At 43.3% G+C, this 16,268-nt stretch overlaps 1 protein-coding gene across 3 annotated transcripts in view; it reads right to left on the reverse strand.

The window, feature by feature from the left end:
• The window catches only part of CNBD1 (cyclic nucleotide binding domain containing 1), a 180,769-nt gene that overhangs the window by 74,192 nt on the left and 90,309 nt on the right, over positions 1 to 16,268 (reverse strand). For all 3 annotated transcript variants that reach the window (XM_077351978.1, XM_077351977.1, XM_077351976.1), the window contains exons 5-6: positions 13,118 to 13,263; positions 7,696 to 7,853 (exon numbers count right to left, since the gene is read on the reverse strand). In XM_077351978.1, the coding sequence (XP_077208093.1) occupies positions 7,696 to 7,853; positions 13,118 to 13,263 (304 nt within the window). The remainder of the gene's footprint in view (positions 1 to 7,695; positions 7,854 to 13,117; positions 13,264 to 16,268) is intronic.

The raw sequence follows: 16,268 nt of genomic DNA on the forward strand, positions 1-16,268 counted from the left end.
GTTTTTTTAAACAAAAAATCAATAAAAACCTGTACTTGTGTGTTCAATGATATATTATGTTACAATTGATATAACGGTATTATAACAGAGTTTGACATCCTGGCAGGGTTCCTGAATGAGCCATAGGGTCAAATGTTTAGGTTGGGGTGTGGTCGGCTGAACACAAGGCAGGCTCTCCCCTGTGCCCGACCAACACTTCAGGTTAATAAAGCTGTGGCTGGTTATGCCAATACAGAGTTGGTGTGAAGCGTCTTTCCTGGGGACCAGTAATGCCCTCCTGCCTGTCAAATATACAGGTACTTATATGCATAGCCTTATGTTTCTCCCATGGCATCAGACACCAACTCTCCAGTGCACAGGTTCACAGCTGAAACCCCTTCCCACTTCCCACCACAAGCTCAGCCTGAATTACCCCCCAACATCTAATTCAGTTTTGTCATAAAAGTGCCTCTGGGCTCAAACTTTGTCTCACTGTATTTGTGAACTTTTTGTCAGTGGCTGTGGGTCCACAAGAGGGAGAACAGTAAGATTTAAAAAACATTGAAACAAATAAATATATTAAAAAACATTCCCAGGAATATTCCCTTGTGTGGTTTGTCATTTCTGGGTGGCAACTATTTTGCATGTTTCAACTATCTGCTCTACAAGAAACCACTTGGTAGACTTTTCAATAACCAAGGTGTTTCCCATTGTGCATATACTGAAATGTAGGGGACGTTTTTATTTGAAAGACGAGCACCAGCGTATCCTTTCTGTGAATTAGTAAGCAAGGCCTATGCCACTTTGCATACATACAGTTGCAAGGATATTTAATCAAATCTAACCACTTGGCAGCCAAGCATTTCTTTAAGAAATATCAAATAATACATATTAATGCCCACTTCTTATATTTCACTCATAGCGTTGAAATACATAATTTAATTTGTTTTATATTGCAAAAGAAAACCTCTGAAGAATTTCACAGGAGCAGGTTTGACAAATGAAGCAAACGTTAAGCAATGCCTACAAATTTTGTCTCCTGCTTTTCTAAAACGCCTTTCAAAAAGATGAAATATCTAACGGATGGTTCCTTCCTGACCCTTCAGCATTTATCATTTAGATTTTACAAAATCCACACCAGTAAATGCTGGTTTGATATATCCTAATAAATAAATACCCTTTATTATCTTGGTAATAAAGTGACAGTAGACAATAATACCACTCCCATTCAAAATGTTGATCTTATAAATATTCTAACTCCAGTTGTGTTTCAGTCTCCCCCCCCACACACACACACACACCTGTTGATCCTGCATTTTCATTGCATTCCACCAATATGGGCAAAACACGTACATCACTTAGGCAGAATCAGCTTATACAAACTGATCTTTAAAGTAGACTGATGTTGTGGCATAAAATGAATTGATTAGCAGGGTGGCAGTTTGCCAATGAAGACTTGACTCATGTTTGGCATAAACATGGCCACAGCCATTTATTGAATGCCTCCCCAAAGGAGGGTTGGCCCAGCATGAGAAGGAGCCTGACCCCTCAGCCATCCGGCTGCTTGCACCTGAGGGTCCATCGATGCCCTGAGGCCTGCTCCATCCCAGCCAGGAGAGCAGGCCCCTATACATCCGGATTCCCACACAGGGAAGCGACCTTATTGGGGCCCACCAGGTGACCACCTCACTTTGGTTCCCATAGGTCACTTGGCTACGAGCTCCTGGCCTCCCAGCCTGGTAGGCCACATTTGATTCACTGCCGATCTCTTTAAGGAGATCCCCAATCCCCAGGGATTCCAGTGCACAAACTGGAATCCCTGACAACAGGCTCCAACTGTGCCTACACTGCAGTTGTGACAATGCCAGGGAAGCAAGTGCAGGTGATACACAGAAGCAGTGCTTTGTGGTACAGCCTAGGCTACCCAGGGCAGGTGGAGATAGAGCATGCAGTGAGGTGCAATCGTGGGCTATAGAAGACAAAGGAAGCAGTTTGGTAGGGAAAAATGGCATGAAATAAGCCTGGCAACTGGCAGAGGAGGCAATAGGCACCTGGATACTCTCTGTTAGGGATGCCAGCCTCCCTAGGGTGAGCCCTGGGGATGTCCCGGAATTACAAGTCATCTTCAGACTACAGAAGTCAGTTCCCCACTAGAAATGGATTCTTTCTTTTGGGGGGGGGGATGAACTCTATGGCATTGCATCCCCCTGAAGTCCCTGTCCTCCCTAGGCTCCATCTTCAGGAGCTTTGCAAACCTAGATCTAGAAACCCTAATCTTCTATCCTCTGCTGATAGACGAGGGGGATCTGGCCACATTACTCTCTATCTAGGCTGCAAGAAACTTGGAAACAGACCTGGCTGTCATCATATTCATCTTCTTAGGAGACCATGCATGCCCAATACCAATTCTGTATCAAAATCCAATACTACCTATGACTCTCCAATCAAAAGTCACAAATAAAGGACTATGGCCACAAACACCCCTTCCCCTTCCCATCCCCCCTTTAATGTTTATCTTTTAATATCAAAAGATTGCAGAATATTTTATGTCATTTTGGTTTCTCTTAATAAATGGTATTACAGTTTTGGGAGGACTTTACATCTGTATTGTTTTCAGATAGGCTCCTTTCAAGTTAATGGATTTATTGTAAGGATTTTATTGTTGCACTTTTTAAAATTCCTAACTGATTTACAGCGCCTGGCAAAAACTATTTTCTTTTTCTTTCTTCCTAATTTGGCTTTATTATCTCACAGAATGCACATTGAGACACCATGTAGCTATGTTGTCTTTTCCATTAGTTAATTAATGTACATCATCGATACAAAATGTCACAAATAGAAAAGGGAATTAAGCATATACTGCCTCCAAAAACGTATTGTGTCAGGAAACAAGCCCTGCTCAAATGGACGCTCCATTAATTTTGCTAGAACTTATATTTAGGAAGAACTATTTCCATGTGCACCAGCCTGAACTGCTCAGTAAGTCATGACGAAGAGTGGAAGATCTTCTCACCAAACAGAAAGCGCTCATGACTAGAAATATATCACTGGATATTATCTGTGTCTGGCTCCTTCTAAAGAGAGCACACTGTGCCTAATTTCTCCTGTCATGAGAAGTTACTGCATTAGGGATTGTCAGGCAGCCTCTTCTAGGCCCAACTACACAGTCAATGCAGCAACATTTTAAGGACTGCGATAGTAGCCTTCTCAGAACAGCCACTAGCTAGGAAAGTTTTTGCTTTGCACATTCTGAGATTTGGCCTGTATCTTATAGATACTTTCTTCTTTAATCAATATTTTGTAGTTAAGAACAAGAGTGTCTATGTCCATTAGGGGTACATAGTAAGGAAAAAAATATAATACTTTTGTAACTGGAGTTTGGGGGTGTCATAAACTTCATTACTATTACTTTCAAAGGGGGATTTTTTTTGGAGGGTCAGGGGCAGCTGTTTATAATGATGCCAAATTTTCATAGAATGTATTCGCCATAATCTAAAGACAACCCCCTTCCCAATTTTCAAGCAAATTGGATCAACGACTTTGATTTTATAGACCTTCCCCCCAAAAGAAAAGAAAAGAAAAGAAAAGAAAAGAAAAGAAAAGAAAAGAAAAGAAAAGAAAAGAAAAGAAAAGAAAAGAAAAGAAAAGAAAAGAAGCTGTTTCTCCACTGATACCATTCAGGGAACTGGTGCCAGCAATTCCTTTTAAAGATCCTGTCTTCATTAATTTCATTCTTCAATTGTTATAGTGACTGACAATACATTTTTGTTTACCTTTCTGCTGAAAACTCTGTCACGTTGTAGTCTGTTACACAAACTATGGAAGGAGAATGGCAGCTCTTCCATTATTCCCTATGGTGAACTTTCTTGAGACGAAGGTTGGGGCGTATGCTACATTACTGATAAGTACACACACTTGGAGGGGGAAAAGCCAAGCAAGGGGTGTTTGGAGGTAGTTTGCTATATCCTGTACTATCATCCAAATGCTTGAAGATCTCCCGTTCAAATACTGGCCAGGGTCAGATTCAATGGTAGCTGTCTGAGGAAGGGCCTCAAGCTTTCATGTGTGAGGCATACCACCCCTAACCTTAGAAGGTCAAGATACTACTTAAAAGATGTTCCTGCTTGGCAGTTCAGAGCTTCCCATCAGGTCCTTTTGGTTAGTCATGTGGATGGATGATCTTTTTATGGTGTGTTTATGGGCGGACCAGCTCCTAGCGTTCCTGGAAGATACTTCGGCACTCGATCCATACCAGTCTGGCTTCCGCCCTGGTCATGGGGTGGAGACTGTGTTGGTCTCCTTGTTGGATGACCTCCGTTGCCAGCTTGACCGAGGTGGCTCTGCTGTGCTAGTTCTTTTAGATCTGTCGGCCGCGTTTGACGTGGTCGATCACGAGCTGCTAGCGAGCCGCCTTGCCGGTACGGGGATAAGGGGTACAGCGTTACGCTGGATACGCTCCTTCCTCCAAAACCGGACACAGAGGGTAGCCGTGGGAGAGGAAGTATCGGGCCCTTACCGGCTCCCTTGTGGGGTCCCACAGAGCTCGGTGCTCTCTCCTACATTATTTAACATCTTTATGCACCCTCTGGCTCAACTGGTATGGAGCTATGGGCTGGGTTGCCACCAGTACGCTGATGACACCCAGCTCCTTCTCCTCATGGATGGCCACCCGGACTCCCCCCCAGATCCATTTGCCAGATGTTTGGAAGCCGTAGCTGGATGGCTCGAGCAGAGTCGCCTGAAACTCAACCCCTCCAAGACGGAGGTTCTGTGGTTGGGCCGTAGGGGGGCAGATCAGGAAGCGCGCTTACCCTTTCTGGCCGGGACGCAACTTAATATCGCATCTCAGGCCAGGAATTTAGGGGTGACCATCGAGGCCTCACTAACACTCGAGGCACAGGTTAAACAGGTAGCTAGCCGGGCATTTTTCCATCTTCGCCAGACTCGGCTACTAGCGCCCTATCTGTCCTCTGAACACCTGGCCACAGTGATCCATGCGACGGTCACCTCTAGACTAGATTTCTGTAACTCGCTCTACACCGGCCTGCCTCTGGGCTTGATCCGGAAACTGCAACTCGTCCAAAATGCGGCTGCTAGAGTCCTCACAGCTACACCATGGAGGGCTCACATCCAGCCAGTTCTGAGGCAGCTGCATTGGTTACCGGTCGCCTTCCGGATCAGGTTCAAGGTTTTGGTTTTGACCTTCAAGGCCATCCGTGGTCTAGGCCCAGCATATATGAGGGACCGCCTTTTGCCCTATATCCCCCGCAGGGCTTTACGCTCTGCGGGGGCTAACCTACTGGTCATTCCCGGCCCCAAGGAAGCCCGCCTGGCCTCGACTAGGGCCAGGGCCTTTTCGGTCCTGGCCCCAACCTGGTGGAATGAGCTCCCGGAAGAGCTGAGGGCCCTGCGGGAATTACCAGCATTCCGCAGGGCCTGTAAGATGGAGCTCTTCCACCAGGCTTATAACTGAGGCCGGGCGGAAAGAAGATCAGCCCCCCCCCCTCACAAACTGGTGGTAGAGAGCGTCACCCCCCACCGTAGATGAGGATGCGGAGAGCAAATGAGTAGATTACGCCATCGCTGTTACAATTACTGTAAATCATTAGTTTTTATTGTCATTTTATGGTTTTATGGGACGGGGTTATGTAAGCCGCCTCGAGCCTTCGGGGGGAGGCGGGGTATAAATATAATACTAATACTAATACTAATACTAATACTAATACTAATACTAATACTAATACTAATAATAATAATAATAATAATAATAATAATATGTTTTATTACCATGAGGCACCTTAAGAACCCTTGAGAGATGACAATGCAAGGTGGATAATTTTTTAAAATAAATAAATGGGTGGTCAATACAAGACCAGGCAAGCTTCATTTTAATAGGACAGGTCAAGTTTGTAATGTAGCTCATCAGATATTTTCTTTTTTGCCTTGCTAGGTTCATCCTATGGGGTGAAGCTACTAAACAAAAAAATCCAAATCAAATGCCAGGAAACTGTCTCCATCTCCCAGATTGTTCTATCTTCTTGTCAGTAATCAAAGCTAATTTCTTCTCAAGCCTAGCTGGGCCAGTCCTGCAAATAGTTGCTAAAATGGTTCCCCAGAACAACATTCATTGTCATTTAAACAATGTAAAATGCTTAAGCTGGATTGGATAACTAGCATGATACTTTCCCCACAGTGACAAAAACTTCACCCAAAGCTGTCACTGAGAAATACATTAAAAATGGGCCTTTTCTTTCTGTTCTTAGAAAACAGCTCTAGTGCACCTCCGGCAATCTGTAAGAAAGATCCAATTTAGACAGAAAGAACAGAATTAATCTTTTCTTCCTGTCATTCTTGCCCAAGGTCAGCTATTTATTTTGGTGAGCCAGTGTGAGGAATTCTCAACGACCCTCTCTTTTTGTGAGCCATTCACTTCTGCATCCTAGAGGCATTTGGAATTCATGCATTGTTTGTTTGGATGAGACCTGGTGAGAGACACAATAGTTTTAAATGCTTGAAAGGTAAGCCCAGTGGCATCGATTCCAGCTGGTTGATGTAAGCTTATTGGAAGTGATTGTGAGGACAGCAGCAGCACAGAACTCAAACAACTTCATCCAACCTTTCCATGTCAATCAGTACAATTCAGCACACTCTTTGTGGAAGGAAGCAGTTTCAGGTTTTACATGATACCAGAAGAGTGATTTATTTAGTGAACTATTCTATACACCATCTTTTGGTCCTATAAACCCCACCCCCACTCCCACCGCCCCTACCACTGTGGGTCACCGCAATTTCGAAAAAGTAGAGAACACAGTAGAAACAGAATAAAAGAATAAGTATAGCACCATGATTAGTCCAAAAGCCTTCTAGAACAAGAAAGTTTTGACTTTGGGTGCTAGCCCATCTAAGAGAAAGACTTCCACAACCTAGGAATGGCAGCAGAAAAGACTCTAGCAATATAGCTTCATACAACTTAGGTTCCTACAGGCATAGCCCAGTTCTTTTAGATCAAGCCATTTAGCGCTTTGAAGATCAAAACCAGCATCTATGATGCAAATAGGAAGCCAAATTTCGTTATAGTGGTTTTTGTAACAAATTTCGTTATAGTGGTTCCACTATAAGTAAGGACTCTGCTATATTCTATACTATCTGAAGCTTCTACATTATATTTACCAGCAACCTGGAACAGAACACATTGCAATAGTCTAATCTGGATGTTGACCTTGAAAGTCCTATAAGGTGTGGATCCTATTGAGTGCACCCAGCCATAACAGTCATCTTCAGAGATCCTGTTTCATGTGTCCTAGCCTTCTAAGATTAAGCAGGTAGCAACTCAGGAGGCAAACTTCTTTTACAGGTAGCAACTCAGGAGGCAAACTGCATGTGCAGTTGCTGCGCATGTGCGTTGGCACCACCTGGTGGCGAAAACACGCACGTGTGGTAACTGCACGTGCGCGTTTTCGCAGCACCCAGGCCGTCGGCTCTCCCCTCACCCCGGAGGCGGTCCCTGACCTGAGAAAGGTTGGGGACCGCTACTGTACACAATAGATAATGCACTTTCAATGCACTTTAGAATTAGATTTTCCTGTTTCCTATCTGTCTTTCACTCTACCCACCAGTTTTTAATAATTCCATATGACGAAAAGAAGCAACATCGTCCAACTGGTCTCTGGTCTACTACAACAGCTAATTACTAGCTGCTGCTCTGTTCCAACTTACCAGTGTTTGGGAAGATGAATAGGATATCATAGCAGCATTTCGGGGACAAAGCAGGAAACTAGATGAAACAAAATTTCTTCCCAGAAGTTTTTTGTAATATTTTGTCTGTGGTCTCGCAGATCCTCTGAGTATTGCGTAGAATCCCTGGCTTCCATCCACTAGAGTTAAATAAAAATTAAATGTAAAAACAGACTTCATTTTATCAGTCTATTTCAGAAGGGGGAGACCCCACTATTTTGACTAACAGTATTAACATACCTTGCATTTAAAAATACAAATATATTATTTATATTGTAAAGGGTTTTCCTCTCTGCAAGAGCAATGTGAATCAGGTCTGCTCACAAATAAATGCATATTAGTCAATGAGCCTTAATCCCACAAAAATATCTTCAGGATTGCACCCACTACTTTCATATATAACTTTTACAACTAAGGACCACTTCTTAAAGCAACACTTAGGCATCTTTGATTCGAAGTATGTAAAACCTGCTCTCTAGGTTGAACACAGAATAAATTAGCATTTAACTGATTCTTCCTTTTCTGTACAGACCTTCAGCCATGCTTTCCCTGGGGATCCCCTATTCATTGGGGCAATAGACCAGTAGGTTGGGGGGCGAGGGGGCAAGATAGTTCCTCTCCACTGATGGGGCATTTAGTCTTGGTCCAACTCTCAGTAGGAGAAACTTAAAAAAAAAACATTGTCACTAGTATTTTTAAAGGATATCCGAGAACCCAGTTAGTATAGAAACCCTTAAATACACAACTTACTCTAGGATTGTTTTTTTTTTAATACATTTGGCTTTCCCCAAACTGTCTGTAAAGTAATCTTTGGAGACTGAAGCTTCATCTGGCATGTATTATTTTTATCAAGTCAGTTTTGCTTAGCCGAAAATCAATTTTGTGTTTATTTTTAGCTTACCGAATCAGATGAGATTGAAAATATTACTTAACCAGGTTCAAAGAGCTGGAAAAAGACTGCACGTTGATGCAAAGCAGCTTTTTCTTGAGAGCCATGATGTGACAGTCTGAGTCATTAAGATTAGCTTTTATCTCATGCACACATTTTTTTTTTGTGCTCAGCAATTTTAGACCGCTTTCTGGAGTACCAGATAGTAGCCTTTAATAGAGCGTATGCTAAAGCAACAGGCCACTTAATCCAACAGAATGTGACTGTCCCAGTGGCCGAGATTTCAAAGAGCAGGCAGATCGTGTTGTTTGGGATTTCCAGATTCATAGCCTAGCAAGTAAGATGCTGGTTTTCATCACAAACATTTTCGCACAAGTTTTGACCTTAAAATGGTAATATTATCACAACATAATTTATGTGAACGTGCTTCCTGCTTGCTTAAATCAGGGCCATTCCGCACAAGTTTAATGTAGCCGAAGGCTTTCATATTGTAAACGCTACTAATTTGCAGTTCCGCAAGACGTCACACACAATCTGCAACACTTATGCAACAATTCCGCGAAAAGCGATTCGTTGTAGCGCTTCTAGGGAAATCGGGAAACGTGGATTCACCCTCCAAAAAGCGCTACACTCTTGAGAACAATCTGCAACACTAGTGAAAAAGACATGTGCATTCTCATTGTTGCGGTTCCAACAAAGACCCTCCCCCTGGCTCTCTCCTCCGAACTTCCGGTGAAGCGATCGCTATTTTTTTTCCCTCAGAGCGAGCAGAGAAAGCAACAAACCAGCGAGGCTTCATTCACCCAGCGAGGCTTCTCCGGCTACAGTCCCTCCACAGAGGGGCCTTAAAGCTCCCCTAAGTCCCCAACCACAACACAGCCCAGTGTTTGCAAGTTCCCTTTATTTTCGGCTGAAAATCATGCCCGTGCGGGGGGGGATTTTTTTTCACTCAGGGGAGCGTGGTAACGATGACTCGCCAGCTCACACGCCAGCTCACACGCCTACATTAGGAAGAATCAAGGCATATTCGTTGCAACGTGTGTGTGTGTGTGTCTTTTTAAACTTGTGCTTAAAGGGAAAGGGGCTTTTCCGGAGCATGATAACAACCGTCCATTGGCTGTTCATTTGATTGATGGCCAGGGGCAGGACCAAGCACAGAAAAAATCGCTTCCTTTCTAGCGATTCCTGTGAGACCGAAAACCTGTGGGGAACGAATGAAACACTACTGGATTCCACTACAAATGCAGGTATGTGTAATACCGAGATTCCACTATTTAAAATAGCATTTCCGCTTTGTGGAACCAATTGGCAACATTGGTCCTTGTGTGGAAACACCCTCAGAATTTGTTCTGCCTATTAATAACATGTCCTTCACTTCCTGTTTAATTGCTTCTGCCATGTAAATTATTAGCACAAAAGTAAGAAAGCAGTCCTAAGCAGCTCTGTTTCGCATTCTCCTTGGGTCAATGTATTGAGGTTTACTCCCAGGAAAAGTCTTTTGAGGATTGTGATAATTCTCCCTATCGAGTTACTGGTGGAGTTGTTATATAATCTGTGAGCCTATGAAAGTCTGGATTTAACAAGAATGGTTCCTGGACCCCAGGGGGATGGCACAGGATACAAATTCTGGATGACCTCGATAATCAAGCAATCAGCCTGTGAGAAAGGAGATCACCCAGGAGCTCATTCCACCAGCTTGGGGCCAGGATCGAAAAGGCCCTGGACCTGGTTGAGGCTAGGCGCGCTTCCCTGGGGCTGGAAACAATCAGTAAATTTTCACCCACAGAGGGTAAAGCCCTGCGTGGGGCATAGGACGTCAGCTGGTTCCGCAGGTATGTGGGTCCCAAACAGCGTAAGGCCTTGAAGGTTAAAACCAAAGCCGTATCCGGACAGCAATTGGCAACCAATGCAGCTGCCTCAGCACAGGCTGGATATGGGCCCTCCAAGGTGTCCCAGTGAGGACTCTAGCAGCTGATGATGTCTCAGGGGAACCATCACTGAAAGAGCACTGTATACTTATAGTGCTTTATTTGGAAATATTTGCTATATTAACAAAAGTGCAAATAGAACCTAGGCAGCAAATCCACCTCGGCACTTCAGATGCTGAGAAAGCCTGCCACTAAAAAATGCTCCCCTTCTGCCAAATCTCAGTTCTTTCCAGAATTTCTATGTCTTTCCCAATGTTCCAGTTCCTGGATCTAGGAACCTGAAAGGTTGAGCAGCAGCAGGATATATTAAATATTAAGATACAAATATGTATTTCAATACATGCACACATATATAATTTTAAAACAGCAACATATATCACACACTACTGCACAAATCCTAAACGTTTTGACACAATGACAAAAAAAGAACCCAGAAAACCAAACAAGTTTCAACCCCTCTTAGGGCCTTCTTCAGTGCTCTAATATTTAAATACACTTGTGATCTAATAATGGGGACTATAAGGTGGGTAAACACTATGAATGGAGAGGCTCCCACACTTATAAAATATATCCAAATATACCTCTTGGAGCCCGCCCAATTAAAATATTTATTCTACAACTTGCCACTATCTAAGCCTGAGGTCCATTCCACATATCTGCCAATGTTGCTGGATGTCCGCGGCAGCCCGAACCGCTACAATTTGTAGTGGAATTTTGACATTTCGCACAGTGAAAATTGTAGCGCAATATTCATGCACTCATAGCGTTTTTTTGGTAATGCACATGTCTGCAGGAATTGCAAACAAGGCACTTTAAATTTGTGGTGCTTCTGCCTGCCTCAGCCCATCAATCAAAATGGAGAGCCAATCAAACAGATCACCATCATGGCTCCAAAATGCCCCTCTCCCATTAAATTATATTTTTTAAAAATCCGAAAACACACGTGGCAACAAATGTGTTAATTCATTGCTTCTTTGCTTTACACAGAACTGCATTTCATTGTAATCCCCCCCCCCCCAAATGGCTTTTTACACAAGGCTAAACCAGGGGGGAGGTATTCATTGAAGATGGAAAAAAGCCCACTGAGGGAGCTTCCACAGTTCCTCCATCCACGCTAATTAATACAGCTTGCTGGTGGACATGCTTGTAATTGTTGACATGCATATCCAAAACAAAACAAAAAAACATACAATGCATGTTAGTGCAAGCAGAGCAACATTCAGGCACATGGTGAGCAAGGGACTCTGTGACGTTATGATGCTCTCTTTGAAAGTTTAAAGTTTAAAACCTTCTGTCGAACAAACAGCATGCTCGCTTGTTCATTGCTTATTCATTGCTTTATAAGGTTTGTGGGGGGGGAGGCATTCCTGTCTCCCGGAAGCTTGGGGGCGGGAATGGAGGAGGGACCTTTTTTATAACACTATTTTGAGAACACACATGTCTTGCTGATGTGTTGCAGGTTTTTCTCAGGAGTCAAGCGCTTTTTTTAGGGGGAATCCACGGTTTACGATTCACCCCGAAACACTATAAAAAGCTAATGTGGCTGGAGTGTTGCGGGTTGGGTAAGACGTCATGCAGAATGTTAGAAATGTAGCGTTTACATACTGTAAAACTTCAACTACAGTTAAGTTGTGTGGAATGGACCTGAGTGTATTTTCATGTGTCTCATAGAATGTTGTGAAAAATTGCCCTGATAATAAACATCACAAAACAGAATGCCTTGATAGCATACAAGTAAAGCATAGGGTTACTTGGTAGGAAACAAAATAATAATAATAATAAAAATAAATTACCTGATATATAAAAAGAAAATAGGTGTAAGTAAAATAGAAGAATTTAATCACAAGAGAATGGCTCCTATATCTGCACTTTTCTGTTATGTAGTTTTACTCTTACGACTTTCTCGAGCAGAATAATGGCATCTTTTTTATGTTGTGGAACTGGGGGGAAAGATCGCTGGGACTGACATGGAAGAACAAGTTGATATGACAAACAGAAAACATTAGAATTAAAAAATACCAGGCAGATGCTACTTAGCAAGTGTCTGTGTCTGATATGAAACGTGGGAGTTGTTTGCTACAGTTTTTAAACACAGAAAAAGACAGCTCTATGAGAACTTGTGTATTCCAAACACACAACTGCTAGGGTTGCCAGATGCCTGCTGGAGGTGGGGGATCTCCCACCCACAGACCCAGTTCCCTGCCAACAATCTGCTTGCCATTGGGGAGACTTACCAGGAGCAGGAGGCAGCCCCATGCTATATTACCCGCAATTCTGAAAGGACATCACTTCTGGCATGTACATGATGATGTCACAGCAATGCTCTGGTATCTAGGCAAAAACTCTATGATAGAAACCATTCTTACCATAGAGTTTTTGTCCAAATACCAGAGTGTCATTGCAACATCACAATATGATGAAATGACATCCTCATCTTGCTGGCAACATAGCTTGGGCTCCCCTCCTGCTCCTGGGTAAGCCACCCATGAATACCTGCTGTTTGTGAGACCTGGCAACTCTAACAAATACATGTTAAATTATAGCAAGGAGACCAAGATTTTATACCATTCTAAAGTGTTCTTTTTACCTGTACTTCCTTTCACCCAATATTCCCTTACGATACATGTCATCAGTTCTCTCAGCTCTTCATCTGAAAGTTGGCTGTTAATGTCAGGAATGAGTTTCAAAGTCCTGTACACAGTCTCATGTTCTTCAGGAGACCTTAGAACAGGGCTACAAAAAGAAGAATATGGAAAGAACATCACCACTTGTCTCTTTTCCCTATCTTACCGAGTGTAGAAGAATGAGCAATAACAGGTGTGGACATCTAGGTCCTGACATTTTAAGAGGCCCAAGAAACATTGTGGGGATTGGAGTGAATCCACTAATTGACTTCAATGAATTTGCAAAATTTGCCAAGAACTGAGTTGAGACAAGCTTTGGGAGAAGACATTCTGTGCACAAGATAAAAAATAGCAGTGGGGACTGGATTTTACTTTGTCCTTGACATGTCCATTTTTCATGACTGCAGCTCTGCTCTCTGATAGGCATAGCATCAGTAGTGAAGGATCCAATTTGCTCTCCTGCTGAGGCAGGCCCAAATCCTAACTCCTACTGTGCTTGGTGTAGTGGTTAGGAGTACGGATTTCTAATCTGGTGAGCCAGGTTTGAATCTGGGCTCCCTCACATGCGAAAAGCTGGGTGACCTTGGGCTCACCACAGCACTGAGAAAACTGCTCTGACCGAGCAGGAATATCAGGGCTCTCTCAGCCTCACCCACCTCACAGGGTGGGGAGAGGAAAGGGAAGGTGATTGTAAGCCACTTTGAGACTCCTTTGGGTAGAGAAAAGCGGCATATAAGAACCAACTCTTCTTCTTCTTCTTTCTTCTAGCATTCTATCCCCACTTTGAAATGCAACTGATTACTGGAGCAGCACTCCCATAGGCTAAGGAATGAAAGCAGCTGAGTGGCTGTTTTACCTCCCAGGGACAGGACTGCCTCCTATCCATCGCAATGTGCTCCTCAAATACACTCTCTTCAAAGGATGCATTTTGGGAGGTTATAAGCCAAAGTGGTATTAATAGGCTAGAATTTGAAGAGAGAAATGGAACCAGCAATAACAGAAATCAGTTAGAAATCAAGATCTAGCCTTATAGAATCTGGTCTGAACCACATGAATTAATGTATTATTTTTTCTATATATGCCTCTATTATATCATCAGAATGGAAGATCAGGGACATATATTATTCCTTTGAGGAATAATATACTTCTGTTGGCCTCACACTGGACACAAACTGAATAGAGCAACTACTCCCATCAAAGCCTATTTCTGATTGGGTGCCTCTGGATACAGAATCACAGGTTTCATAGATCTTTGGTCATTCCCCCCCCCCCCAAAAAAAAATTGTTATTGCTTATCAACAAAACTTTCTTTAAATATGACCTCATATAATATTAGTTTTTCCAAAACACCACCTGGCCCAGGTGAGCTGCCCTCTGTTTGCTATCTACTATGGGTCCAAAAAATGGGTGGGAGAATTCGGGGTTGAATATCTAACACACACATACACTTTTCCCATTCCCACTTCTAGTCATACTAGGATAGCGTCAGAAAATATTTGCAAAAATAATACGTCTGGAAGATGGACTTGCAAGAGAAGTGTCTGTTCCCTGAAAGGCTCCAGAAAGATACAGAAAGGACAAAGAAATATAAAAAGGAGGAAACAGATGGTCCTTCATATATTCTAAAAGGAAATGAATCCCTCTCTTTACACTGGCAGGGACTCCAGGACTTGTACTAGGGGAGTCAGGGTTTGAGGCAGGGACATAGACCTCTGAGCTACCAGGAACAGCATGTGCTTAGCCTTCAGAGGTCCTTTAAGTATATTGTCCTGGATGTGTAACACTAGAACATGCGGCAACTGACAGCTATTTGGACTGGCTACCCTGTTATAAATAGTAAGACCACATCCCTTAGCCTGATCAACAGAGAAATACATTCTGTTTGATGAACTTCAAGCCCCAGCTTTTCTAGCTCAGTGGGCACTAGAAGACTAGAGCTTCTGCTTTGTATACAGCTGGTCACAGTTTTCAGTCCCTTGTAACTGCAGTTTAAAAGGATCTGATAGCAGGCACTTTGAAAGACTTCAATTTGAGATCCTGTACAGCCGGGATCTGACAGTCAGATTACACAAAATGAATATATAATATATTGATCCCTTCTGGCCAATTCCGCATGTGTGGAAAAGGCAGGGAGGGAGCTCATATGGAAGCAGGGCTAATCCTCACTTCCACATGATGCTGCTGCTGGGCCAGCCCCCTCCCAGGAATGCTGTGGATCAGCCCTCATTTGCCCCACATCAAGGGAACGCAGAAGAATCCACGTTCCCTTCTTCAAAGCCTGGGCCAATGGGGTCTGTCCAGCAACAGGACATGTGGACAGGGAAGGGCAGGGACTTCCAGGCCTCATCCCCATCCTACATAGGCCAGGAGGGGATGAAAATGCCTCACTCATGTTCGCCCACCACACCACAAGGCCAAATGGGGCATTTTTTTTTGTTTTGTTTTGCAGGAAGGTGGGATTGCATGAGAACGCAATCCCACCTTCCTGCAAAACACAGAACACAGAAGCAGCAGACTTGTCTGCCACTGAAATGTGTCCTCTGTGGGGACACAGAAGCAGAGGAGCATACAGCTTCGCCGCAACACACTGACAGCAGACCAGAGTAGTGCTGCCAGTGTAGAATTGGCCTCTGAGATACAGAATGACATAAGGCTGGATCCAAAGAAGCATGAACGAAACTCTGCTCATGAATGCATCTCTCCAACCTTCTTGTCTTTTGCAGCTCAGGAACACTGTGGATGCAACTTTGGGGCATCCGTAGAGATTTGGGGAAACCCCTCACCTCATGCAAGCAGAATTGCTTCCCTCTTGCTTAAGTGAATCTTCCCCATAGTGACTAAATCTGGTAGCTCTACCATCAGAATTTACAGTAGAAAACACAGGATTACTATGCCTGACATCCAGTGCTTCCTTATTCCGTGAATCTTTTCTGCTTTGCAGTATCCCTGTGCGTCCAGACAAATCCATCTTTCACCAGTTAGTTTTTAAAAGATCATGTGGGTTAAGTAGAGAAGACAAATGCTCAGCAAAATTGCCCGGTGTGTTGTTTCATTTGACATGGTGACACCAGATTGCAAATTTTCTAAGAAAACCATTTAATAATGGCTTTCTGG

Source organism: Paroedura picta, chromosome 9, assembly GCF_049243985.1.
Source record: "Paroedura picta isolate Pp20150507F chromosome 9, Ppicta_v3.0, whole genome shotgun sequence".
NCBI lineage: Eukaryota > Metazoa > Chordata > Lepidosauria > Squamata > Gekkonidae > Paroedura > Paroedura picta.